At 26.0% G+C, this 13,549-nt stretch overlaps 1 protein-coding gene across 9 annotated transcripts in view; it reads right to left on the bottom strand.

Annotated features, from left to right (window-relative positions):
* Positions 1–13,549, bottom strand: part of LOC127288088 (sex determination protein fruitless-like) — a 50,197-nt gene that overhangs the window by 23,660 nt on the left and 12,988 nt on the right. For 5 of the 9 annotated variants that reach the window (XM_051315331.1, XM_051315335.1, XM_051315334.1 and 2 more), the window contains exon 4: positions 13,268–13,391. In XM_051315331.1, the coding sequence (XP_051171288.1) occupies positions 13,268–13,391 (124 nt within the window). Of the gene's footprint in view, positions 1–4,773; positions 6,067–7,600; positions 9,097–11,055; positions 11,596–11,735; positions 11,893–13,267; positions 13,392–13,549 lie in introns of those variants that run through there. The other 4 variants (XM_051315327.1, XM_051315332.1, XM_051315330.1 and 1 more) reach the window with 4 other exon arrangements.

The raw sequence follows: 13,549 nt of genomic DNA, 5'->3' as shown, positions 1-13,549 counted from the left end.
TATTTTTTACTTCTTACAAAGTAAAATCTAAATTGTCCGAAACTTCTGTGCATCTCTGGCAAATTTTTGCTCCGGAAATAGGAAAAAATTCCTCTTGAAATAGTAAAATTTACTTCGGAAATATATATTTTTTTTTTACTTCCGGAGCAAAAGTTAACAGAAATTCTAGAGAAGATTCACTTTGAATGTAGTAAAAATTACTTTATTTTTGTTTTCCATTTTTTTTCTTTTTTTCCATTCAGAAATTTGTTTCCAATCCAATCAGTTTTTATGTGAATTGAAATTTTACGTAAATAAACAAAAAATTCTTTCTAGATCTTTCCGAATCATTCCAAAAATTAATTTTAATCTTTTCCAATTTTGAAATTTCATTCCGAATCAATCCGAAGCTAAAATTCAATTTTTAAATTATGAAATCTCATTTCGATACAATCCGTTTCCAAGCAAATAATAGAATTAATGCGGAATGAAATTTCAGGATTCAAAATGATTAAAATTTAATTTCTGAACGAAACGAATTAATTCGAAAAAATTACAGAATTGAAAATTTAGCTTAGATAAATAAAATAAATTTAGCTTTAGAATTAAAATTTAGCTTCAGAATAAAATGAATTTATTCGGAAAGAATAATTTAAGTTACATTAAAATTTAAATTCAAAATGTCTCGAAATAATATTTATTACAACTGATTGAAATTTAAACCGAAATTTTCGTCAGGGAATCCGAATTAAAAAAAAAAAATTCAAAAATAAAATTATACTTCAAATAGTTACAATTTACTTCCTCATATTACTAAAAATAATAATATAATTATAATAATAATAAAATGTTGATTTAAATATTATAAATTATCAAAAAAACAATAAATTATTATTAATAAAAAATAGTACACAAAAATAGCAATGCAAATAGTATTGATATTATTCAAATTAAAAAAATTTCTGAATTATAAATATATATTTATTTCACATAAAAACAATTGTCATACACAACGTTTCGATACCAATGTTGGCATCATCTTCAAGTGAAAAACAATTTTTCAAATTTATATAAATTAAAATTCATGTTATAATTATTAGAAAAAATTAATTATTAGCTCCTTTTTAATTATTTACAATTTCACAGAATTTTCCAAAAAAAAAAGAACCTTTATGTGTATGACTAATTTTTTATCTGAAATAAATATATTTTTTTTTTTAATTCAACAAATTTTTCTATTATTATTGAATAAATAATTATTAAAAACTACAAAATTATATTTATTTTTCAAACAGCCAAAACTTTAATTTTTACATGAAAAATGCAAATTTTCAAATTGACTGAATGAAGGTATAAGCGACGCCCCTGTCAACTTTGTACACTTTTATATACACAAATATTGGGAACGATTATATATAAATATATATTAAGAGTACCATTTTTGTTAGAAAGGAATTATTTGGTTAGGTTTTTTTCGTTAGATTCTCGCATGAGAAAAAAGATAAAGAGAAACAGATAATATAGAGAAAGAAATAGAGAGAAAGAATGTGTTGTCAGTTGCGTGTGATTATATATATATATAATTATTTATATATATACTTTTATTTTAGTGAGAGCAACACAGGCGTGGTTGATGCGCAGGAGTGGAAAAAAAAAATTAAAGAAGAAATGGATTAAAAAAACATCAGTTTTAGAAAAAAAAAAGGATGGCATGTTATATGAATGATGTCATTTGAATCTCGATCGACTATTGAATATATATATATTTCTCGTATATGTGAAAGGTAATTCACAAGACCATTGACAAAAATGAACCCTTTTTGCAAGTGTGTATACAAAAGCCAAAAACCAGACACACGCATACTCCCACACAAACACAGATATACACACACACATATCGCAAATCAAAATTAGCTTCATTATTTTCATTTATTTTTCAAAAATCTGACAGTACAAAAATATTACAATTTTTCTTTTTTTTTTACGTCGTCTTAAATCTTAAGTTAAGTGTTGTCATATGTACTATAATATACCTAATATAAATATATTTATTTAATTTTCTAAGTCAAAATTAAAAATTAAAATTAAATACTTATGCTGTTTATACGTTAATGATGTATGGCACATTATACGAAATTATATATACGAATCTCTTATTTGTCAATACAAATACAGAGATAATGAAGCATATTTCAAGACAATTTTTTTCACAGTTAATAAATAATTTTTTTTATAATTATGTTGGGCCAGCCAAATTTAAAACCTTATTATAAATTTGTTATTAAATTTTTGTTCGATAACGCGCAAAAAAAAAATTGGGTTTGAAATTCGGCAATGGTTTATCAACATATTACAATGCACGAAAATTATCCGCACAAAAAGTATAAATTTCGTACATTCAATATAGTTTGAAAAAAAAATATTTTTTAATTTTTATAAATAAATTGTGCAATGAGATGAAATTGTTAAAAAAAAGTTCAGACAGAAAAGAAAAACTCAACCCTTTAATTTTGCTTCTCTCTCTAAAAAAAAAAATGTCTTGCAATTTTATCAATCATGAATAGTTTATTAAAATTCATATCATGAAAAAGAAATTATAGAAAAATATTCTGAAAACATGGATGGAAGAATCTTTTTTTTTTTTTTGAAAGAATAATAAAGATAAGAGGTTATTCAACGAATTCACGTAGGTAATCGAAAAAGAATTTCAAGTCTTATCTAAAACGAGAACAGATGTAAAAAATCTGATCTGATCAAAATAATTTTGTTATATCCAGAAAATATTTATTACATAGGAATATTTTTTTTAAATATTCCATTTTTTGTAAAAATATTAATATTTCTTAATTTATATAAATTTTCAGAATCTATATGATAATTAAATGAATCTAAGTCAAGACAAATTTACCTCATAGAATTATTGATTGAATTAGTCGAGGAACTATTTAGAATGGAAGAAGTGGGATAGTTTGAAGAACTAAAATTGATATATATATATATACAAGCGGCCTGTGGTGAGAAGTGTAAACTAGCTTCTAGTTCAACTTGTAAAGGAAGTATAGAATCAGTATTGAAACTTCACGTTCAATAGTATCACTACTCTTATAAGTATTGAAGATTCTGAACAGATTTAAATCTAATATAACAAAGAGGGAAAATTATAAACGGAGGACACAAATTAAAAAAAAAAAACAGATGAAGATCCAAAGTACTAAAAATTTAATTTCCTTAAACGGAGTATTGCAAATTATGAAAAGAAAAACTATCAATTAAACATGATAACCTGTATCTTGTGGTATATATTCTCATCATATAAAAGTTTGTAATCATGCCCAAGAGATTTTTTTCATAGTCAATCCAGTCATTAAATCTAAAACTTTTTGATTACAAGTGTAAACTTTTCTAAATATCACACATAAATCTTTGGTTAATTAAAGTCAAACTATTAAGTTTTTGATTAAAATATGAAGCTATGAAAAGTAAAACTTGACATGAAATTACGTACATATATAATTGATTTCACAGATTTTGTATTTTAGTCTGAAGATTAATGTTTTATGCACAATTTTTTTTTTTTTTTTTGCAAAAACAATATTTGAAAGAAAAAGAAAAAGATTTCAAATTAAAAAATTTTAAAAAAAGGCCTCGAACCATCTTCGACATTAAAAATTACGTACCAAAATAAAAATTAATAACCAATTTACGTACTGAAATTTCTAACTTTATTATAAATTTTTGATTTCAAATATATAAAATATGATATATTTAAAAGTTCAAAAAAAGAGGAAATTTTAAACCACTATTAATATAAAAAAGAAAAAATTAAATTTGGAATAATTTGTGTAAACCAATTTTTGAAAAATGTTTCATTAAAATTTGTATCAGTTAAAATCTTGACAATTTTTCTAATTCAACATTTTTTTTTTTTTTTAATATTATTTAACTCAGGGCGTCCGAAAAAAAGTACAAAAAAATCCCCTGACTTTTTCCTAACCTTTTTTCAACTTTTCTTTAATAAATATTTAATATTAATTCATAAAAATGTTCAGTTTTGTCAAATAATTAAAAAGTTCCCTGACTTTTAATTAAATTTCCTGATATTCCCTGACTTTTCCCTGACTGCTGGACACCCTGTTAATTCAATAATTTTTTATGAATTAACTTTTTTTAAACAATATTTACATTTAGAATATTTTAAAATTTAACAGATTTTTTGGAAAAAAATGTTAAATTCATTATGAAAACTTTTTTCTTGAAAAGTTTTTCAAGACTGATTTATATTATTATATAATATATAATAATTTATATTATTAGAAAAAAATTATATTATTTCATGCTAATTAGAAATTCAGTAAAATAATTAAGTTAAAAATTCCAAAAAAAATTTTAAAATAAATTTTAACTAAAAAATAAATTTTTAAGAATTATTTTAAATTTAATTTTCTGTTTTACTCATTGTTTTAGAATTTTCAAATTTTAAAGTCAAATGCCCTGTTTTATTGTATAAAATTGTATAAAAATTATTTTATTTTTAATCTTGCGGTAAAAAAAAATTGTAAAACTTTGTAAAAGTATTTCGGTACGAAACGGGAAATTTTGTTTTTTTGTAAGCCCGTTTAAATGTAAAAAATAATATTATTTAATAATATTATTTATATAGTAAAAAAAACACTGATTACTCGTATTTATATTAATAATTATATTAAAATATATTAAATAGATTAATATATTAAAAATAATAATTTTTTTACTACAAAAATTTTATTTATCAATAAAACACAAAGAATTCCAAAAATTCGAAAAAATCGTTAAAAAAATATGACAAAAACGACATTATATTTTGACTTTGAAAATGATGTACTTTTTTGTCAAAATTACGAACTTTTACAAACAAATTTAAAAATTGAGTACTTTTCCTTAATTTATGTACATGGTTCGAGGCCTATTAATGTTACGAAATTTCTCTTTATCCACGAGATAAAAAAAAAATTTCAAAATTGATTCACATTGTGAATAATTGTAAAAATAATATTCAATATTATTTGCGAATATTAGTTTATTAAGAAATAAAAATAAATTATACATATGAGAAAAGAGTAGAAAAAAAATTCTATTTGAAAGGAAAATTTCAAAAATAATAATTCTGATTTTCTATAAAGAAAAAATTTTTTTTTTTAAATATTTTTGAAAAAAAGTAATAAATATATAGAAAAGAGTAGAGAAAAAGAAATTCTATTTGAATTAAGAAAAATTTCAAAAATAATAATTTTCATATTCTGATTTTCTACAATGAAAAAAAAAATTGTCTAATTCAAATAATCGGTTACTTTACTATTAGGCAAATAAATAATTACTTCCATCAAATAACTTATTTGAATTAAATTAATTCTATTTGAACCAATAATTTGTTTTTGAAATAAATACCACTCAAATAATAATTTAATAAAAATAAATATTTGATAATAGTAAAGTAGCCGATTATTTGAATACTTTTTTCAGTCACATTATTCTTTTTTTAAAGATACCTTTTTTTCTCTGACTTGAAAAAATGAAAAAAAAAATCTGTTATTCTTTTTTTCTAGTATTAAATGTTATGAATAAAATTATATATTGAATTTTAATTAGGGATTATTTTTGAAAATAAAAATTAATAGTCAGGTACATTACTATATGAAAATAATGGAGATTCACGAATGTCAATTTGATGATAATAATAATTATCTGAAATAAATGGCTATGGAATTTCAGGATGTTTCGTTCTTATGTGGGCCTTAAGATTGTCGCTCCGAGTGAAGATGTTATTGCAGTAGGGACATTGACAATTCTGCGACTGATGGGATCTGATGTGATGCCATCGATTACTGACCGACTTGCCACAATGGAGACAACTGTACAGCTGAGGGCGGCAACTGTCTCCTTGCACTCGGACGAACATATCGTACTGATTCCCCATAGTCAATACCCGAGCATCCCTTGACTGCTCTTGGGGTTGCAACGCTCGAGGCATCCAGCAGGACAGCTGGAGCTCTGTCGCATGACCTTGTGGGGTATCCCCCTCTCTCTTTAGTGAGACACCACTGGCCAACACTGTAACAGAGAGAGAGAAAGAGAGAGAGGGTGCATGGGAGATAGATAAAGAGAATTCGAGAGGATCAAAGAGAGAAAGAGAGAGAGAGGGATAGAAAATGTGTGCCCCTTTTTTCTCAACCCTTATAATATATAGCAAAACTATTCTTAGAGGAACATTCACAATCGATCAGTCCATATTTTTTATTTTAGAAAATAATTTTCCACAGAGAATTTTGAATTTTAATTTTTTTATATTTTGTTGAAAATTTTTTCAATAATTTTTATTATCGAGAATGTAAGAATGTTTTGTGACAAAGCTTTCAGTTAGGAGGGTTCAACTAACAAAAAGATTGTAATAGGACACCTGGTATAAATACAAGGAGGGTCAAAAAAGGAGGTAGACTCGTATCCCTTGTTCTCTATTTTTCTCTTTCTCTCTCTCTCTCTCTTTCTCTCCATTCTTACTTCCTCTTTCCCTCATTCTCTCTCTATCGTAAACTAGACTACGAAGCATCCAATAAAGTACACACGCTTGTTGCGTCATATGAGGAGAGAAAAGAACCGTTGCAGCAACTGTTTGAGATGTAAATATCCAGACACTGCTTCTAAACATTGGCGATTTCCATTTTACAACTGAATTCCACTTTTTAAACTTTTAAAACCAGTGAATCTCAAAATTTGATTTTCAAATATGCCTTTTATGTATTCTATATATAGTAAAATTAAAAAAAAAATTTCCTTTTACTTTGCTACAAAAACTGAAAAACAATTATTTTACACTGAAAAAAAATATGATTGTAAAATACATTATCATCAACGATTTTTAAAAAAACAATTTTTAGAAATTTTCGTCTCAAAAATATTGTTTATATTTTAATAAAAAAATACAAAATATATTTTTACATTAAAAATTTTATAATTTTTAGTTAGAAATTTTTTTTTTCTATTTTGTTGATAATAAACATTGTGAACATCAGTATCGTCAAATAATCGTTTGACTATTATTAAATAAATATGTAATTAATAAATATTTATTTGTATCAATTATTATTATAAGGGCCAGTTTCACCAACTCAGGTTAAAAGTTAATCAGCGATTAAAGCCAATTTAACCGCTCATGATTGGTCGGTTAAGGATTTAATCGCTGATTAACTTTTAACCGGAGTCGGTGAAACTGACCCTTAGTCTATTAAATTGTATTTGTTTCAAATACAGATATTATTGACTCAAATAAAAATTATTTGATAAAAATTTATTTGATTCAAATAATACGATGTTGAAGTACACAACGTTTATGATAAACAATTTTTAAAGAAATAATTTTTTTTTTTTCAAAATAAATTTTCGTTTCAAATTTTGTTTATTAATTAAAAAATTCAAAAAATATTTTTAAGCTACATTTGTTACAAATACAGAAATTATTGATTTAAATACAATTTATTGAATTCAATTAAAAATTATTTGGTAAAAATTAATTTGATTTAAATAATCTGAAAATAAATATTTTCTTGAACCAAATTTTTTCCACTGTATGGGAATTTCTTTTCAACAGAAAAAAAAGAACTTTTTTCTCCTCATTCAATTCAAACTCTTCCTCTCTTTCGTTACAATTAGATTAAATTTTGAATCAAGAATCCAAGCTTTTTTCTTCTAGTCATCATTGTCTCTCCTTAAATATATTTAGTAAGATAAAATAGAGATACCCGAAACTAACTCTTTGCGGGGTTTTAAGCACAAGACACCTTCTTCTAATCCTCTTATCGAGGAAAGAGAAGAGGTTGCGGTAGGTAATAAGGATGGAATATTACTAAGAAGCTTTCCTTCAAAAAGAGGTACCCCATTCTCGAGAATCATTTTACGTCGATTTTCACTTTATTTTTTTTTCCTTTACTTTTTTTATCATCGAATCTGCTCTATTTCAACCAAAATTCATCTTTAGAGCAAATAAGAAATACACGACAAAATTCCTAAAGCTTCCAAGTCTCTACTCTATTAAGTAAATGTAAAAGCAGCGTTTACTTTCACAAAGAAGAAGGACTTTAGCATGAACATTGATCAGATTGAAGAAATGAATTTGCTTTAGCAGATTTTGGCAACAACTCAACAAAAAGAAGAATAAGAAAGGAAAAAATAGAGTAAATATAAAGCTCCAAGACTCGTAACGAATCTGAACGTGCAAACTGTCAAGATTTTTTTTTTTTTTTTTTTTTCCTTTTCCTTATAAAAATCAGACATGAAAGTGAAAATATGAGAAAATAAAGAGAAGCAAGATTTAAGCGAAAGGGTTGAGTGAACGAGTTTCCTCTCCGAGTTCATGGAAAATGCAATTAAAATATTTGCTAGCTAGCTGCATTTATATTTGATTTTTTTCTCTCTCAAGACTGATAGCTAGCATTGCACTTTTGGTGGTTTTTCTTATTTTTTCTAAATTAAGTCATAAATATTCACTGGCACCGAGAGAAGAATATTACGCTTTTTTGTCTCTACGATGAGACGAAAGAACCAAAGACCATGATGCACAAATGTCTTAAAAATACAACTAACTTATAAATAATTAAATACAATACAGTATTTAAAAAAAAAAATTACAATTTGCACCGCTGGTATTTAAAAAAGAAAAATGTCGAACGATTCTAAAAATACAATAATTTAAGTAGCAAAAATAATTTCCATCGTCGATTTAAAAAAAAAAAAAAAAAAAAAAAAAATTGATGACAGAAATGGGAAAAATACGAATAAACTAAATTCAGCTCAATAACATATTGTACTGGGCATTTTTATATTCTATCACTAAATCAGGATGTTTTTGTTTAATGTGAACTTTTAAATTATCCAATCTTGTCCTACGGCAACCGCACATGGGACAAACAAAATTTCCTGGATTATGTGTCAAATAATGATTTTTAACATTCGACACGATTCTTCCACAAATTTTGCATTTGCTAGTATAAGTGTGCGGTAACTTTTCAAAAAAGTCTGATACATTCACTCTGTCCATGTCCGATATCGGCACGGATTCAATGCTTGGAGAAGTAAAAAATGTCGAATCTGCAAATAAAAAAATAGAGAAAAATGCGAATCCTGACTCGAAATAGCTGAATTTCACCCAGTCAGGGATATCGAAGAGGACAATTTTTTTTTTGTTTTATACTAAAGTATCCTATAATAGCACAGAATAAGCACCAGTCAAAAAAATTATTAAGAAAAACTATTCAAATCGACGATTTTCCACACTTTAGAATATTATTCTAATTTAGTTTGTTTTTCTTTTGTGAAAAGTGTCGATAAGGTAGCTTTTTTTCCTCACTTGTGATTATTCTGTGATTGATCAAGGAACATGCACAAAAATAATCATAAGGTTTTTTTTTTGTACTCTGTAATAAATATGTTTCACTACTCTACTAACTATAATTATTATATAATTCTTTTAAAAAATTATCGTCATTATTATTTATAACATTATTGATTAGTCTTGTACTTCAGAAAGGCACCACAGAAAGCCTAAAACCTGGTTTATAATCAGCCTATGGGCACAGGGACTAGTTTCTCATGACTACTTCGAGCTGGTATTTCGTAGCTCGAGAATCCTTATTCAGTCTTCGGCGTGTTTCACAACCAGCAATATTGCCATCGACACACGTGCAGTTATAGAATAGATTGCTGACTTACTTTGTAAATATGTCGAAGGAAAAACAATTCAAAATCTAATGTAAAAAATCGGACGTATAAGTAATAAAAATCAATTATTAGCATTTTAATTCAATAGAATTTAATTAGATATAATTTTCATTGAGTCGAATTTTATTTTTATTATTTTGGAGAATTTTTATTAAACCGAATTTTTTATAATACAGAATTTTTATTTATTCCAATTTGTCAGAATATTTTATTTACTCGAATAAAAGTCATTATAATGAATATTAGGTAGAATTTCTATTGGATAATAATTTCAATAAATGAAAATTCTATACAATGAAATTCTAATTGATTCATTAAATTTTATTTTTGTCAGAATAAACATAATAACAATTTTAATAAATTTCTATTAGGTAGAATTTCTATTAAATAATAATTCTAATAAAAATTCTATGTAATTAAATTCTACCTAATAAAAATTCATTAAAATCGCTATTATGTTTATTCTGACAAAAATAAAATTTAATGAATTAGTTAGAATTCCATTGTATAGAATTTTCATTTATTAAAATTATTATCCAATAGAAATTCAACCAAATATTCATTAAAATGGCTTTTATTCGAGCAAATAAAATATTCTGACAAATTGAAATAAATAAAAATTCTGTGAAATGAATTTTTGGTTGTACAAAAATTCTGTAATATATAAAATTGGTTAAATGAAAATTTTGCAATATAAATAAAATTTGTCTCAATGAAAATATCTAATGAAATTCTATTAAATTAAAATTCCAACAATTTTAGAATTTATTCAAGCGTCCCTAAAAAAATTAAAATGAATTCATCATTTCGAGAAAAAAAGAAAAACTACAATATTATTTTCTTTTTCCTAGCACGATAAATAAAATTTAATTAATAATAGTCTTTTTTTAATACAAAAATTGATATATTAAAATTCACAAATTGTTTCACTTTCAAAAAAAAATGAGTCAGTAATCTAATCTACATCTGAATCTGAAATTCAAAATTAAAATTTCAGAAACTTTTCTACCAATCGCCACACGAATGTCGATGGATATTATTTAATACTGATACTATATAATCGTGGTAGGTCAAGGCTGAATTAATAAAAAAAAATAAATAGTATGGAAACTTGAAATAGAAGCGAGAAAAAATTGCGAAAAATTATAGTGGGATAATATCCTAATTTGACTTATCGAAAAGAGAATACTGTGGTCAGGTTTGAATTCTATCGCGAGTACTTGAATAGGGATTAAAGAAATCTCTTATTGCAAGAGACTGAGCAAAATACACTTAAAAATACATCCAATAGGGACAATAAATAATTTAGAATTAGGAATTACGATAGAATACCACTTCGAAGAATAATTGTAATAAATTATGTACGCTTGTCATATTTGACAATGCTTACTCTATAAATTAATTATTATATAAATAAGAATACCTCGCGTCACGACCTTAGACTATCGGGGGAATTAATATTTTTTTTTGTTTAAAGTATATAATACTTGCAAAATCAAAAAGAAGAAATAAAATTTTGTGTATAAATTAATTTTTTTTTCTCTTTCTCAACCACCTAGGTGAGATAAGACGCTTCCGATTTGGCTAGGAAGTGTTTGGCCTCCAAGCGCATAAATGGTGACATCAGGGATCCTTCTCGTATCCCATGCTTCAGTTTAATATGCCTTTTGAGATTGTCAGACCTTGTTAAAGATATCATACAGATGTGGCACTGATACTTGTCAGGGAAATGAGATTTCATGTGTTTTTTTATGTTGGCTACACTCTTTCCACAAAGCTTACAGCATTCAGAACTGAGCTGTGCGGTCTCTAACTTATTCTGACTGTCTTTATTTATGTCCTTTTCTTTTTTGTAAGTCCCTGCCGTTCCTGGAATACAAGGATCCCATTTCAATCATGGATGCAATTCAATCACTCTGCTTTGACACAACAGAATCTACGTCATAATTGTTCAATTAAAAAAAAAAATCACAATCGGAGTTAAAACTCAAACTAATTTTATATAATACGTTTTTTTTTTAATGCACGCTCTACGTCAAAAAAAAGTCAGTCAGAGTAGAATACAGAAGTATAGTCTTCTCGAAGGACACGCTTTAAATCCTTGAAAGGAGATGCGAAGATGCGCAATATGACAAAAATACCACACTTGTTATCTTATCCTACCTACTTTTAGCAACAAAAAAAAAAATATATATATATATATAACGAATAAAAAATAGGAAAACAGTGAGAAAAAATATATTCAGAGAGAAATAGAGAGAAACAAAAAAGGAAAAGCATAAACCTCTACTTAAAAAATAACAAACGCAACAAGTGACAGTAACGAGCAATGAGAAAAGTGATATTGATGAGCAATTCAGATCGAATATGGAAATTCGCAAGGGATTAGCAGCAAATATAACTTTTCATATTGTTCCTTTGGGAAACCAAAAAAAAAAATAAATAAACTAAAATTTTTTTCCTTGGATAGTAAAAACAAAAAATAAATATCCGATTTCGTAACAATGTGTGCTCTCGGTTCTTTCCTCAATACAAGAGACGATGACCAAGACGGACTCGTTGCGCGCGGTCTAGTTGATAACACCATGCAGCAAAAATGAAGTAAAAGAGATACTTGAGAATATGGAAGATCAAGATCACATTAGATACGGTGTTGTAAACGCATAAAGGATAGAGGACAGAAAAAACAGTTAAAAAAGAGACATGCAAAGAGATCCCCGTTGTGAAAAAAAATATTTTTATGTATACAAAGTGCACGACTCTCGAATGTTTTTCAGTATATCTACGTTAATGAATAACTTTTTTTTTTCAAATTATATTTTCTACACTCATTCTTTTTCATGCAGAAAATAATTTAAATCGCAGATTAACAATAATAATTGAAAATATAAACGAGCACTTTGTATTTAAGGTTCGTTTGCAAAAAAAATAATAATAATAATAATAACCGTAGATACAATGTGTAAAACAACGAGAGAAAACTCGACAGAATCAACAACCGCACGCATCAACAACCCACACACCATCCTCAAACACAACGGAGTACACGCATGTATGGTCCATTTGCTTGTACCGATTCCCAAACCATCGCGTGTTAAGTGCTCAATATTAACACACTGATATAATTACTACCACAATGACATAGCAAATGCACGATACCATCACCAAGAACACCAAAAATCTTATCTAATAATTAAAAAAAAAATAATAATATACAAATATATACATATTATTATTATTTATATAGATGTATATTCTCCGTTCTTCAGACTTAACACTCGACTACGCTTGCCAGAATATTATTTTGGAAATAGAGGGATGGCCTCGTCTTAGACGAGTAAATACCAATTATTTCACTTTGAGGTCTCATCGCAAAAGTTCATGCATTTCTCCCTCGATTTCATGGAACTAACTTACGTTTCGATTTTTCTTTTATTTATATACCGCAAAATTTTTTTAAATTTTTTTTTAGAAAATTCAAAATGTAAGTTAATTCCAAAACAAAAAAATTTTTCAAATTAATATGTTTAAAAAATCTTACCATCAAGACCATCGAGCATTTCTGGTGGATTGTGATGTTCAGACGATTCCATCCCCGGCAATGAGTCATTTGGCGTTCCTGTCGTTGGTCCTCCATCTTCATTTAATAATCCAATTGGATGACCCTGCACACGGCAAATAATGCAAAAATTTTAAAAAACAAGTTCATTGATAAATTAATTATTTTTCTTTATACCATTCCCTGTTGGACAAAAACAAAAATAAATTAATTAATATTATTAAAATTTTTCATTAAAGCCAAATGAAAATCCACAATATTGTA

This window comes from Leptopilina boulardi, unplaced genomic scaffold (genome assembly GCF_019393585.1).
Source record: "Leptopilina boulardi isolate dan_hultmark-lab unplaced genomic scaffold, ZJU_Lbou_2.1 LbouV2_38, whole genome shotgun sequence".
In the NCBI taxonomy this organism is placed as follows: Eukaryota; Metazoa; Arthropoda; class Insecta; order Hymenoptera; family Figitidae; genus Leptopilina; species Leptopilina boulardi.
The sequence above is the reverse complement of the archived record's forward strand: the minus strand, read 5'-3'. Positions and strand labels throughout refer to the sequence as shown.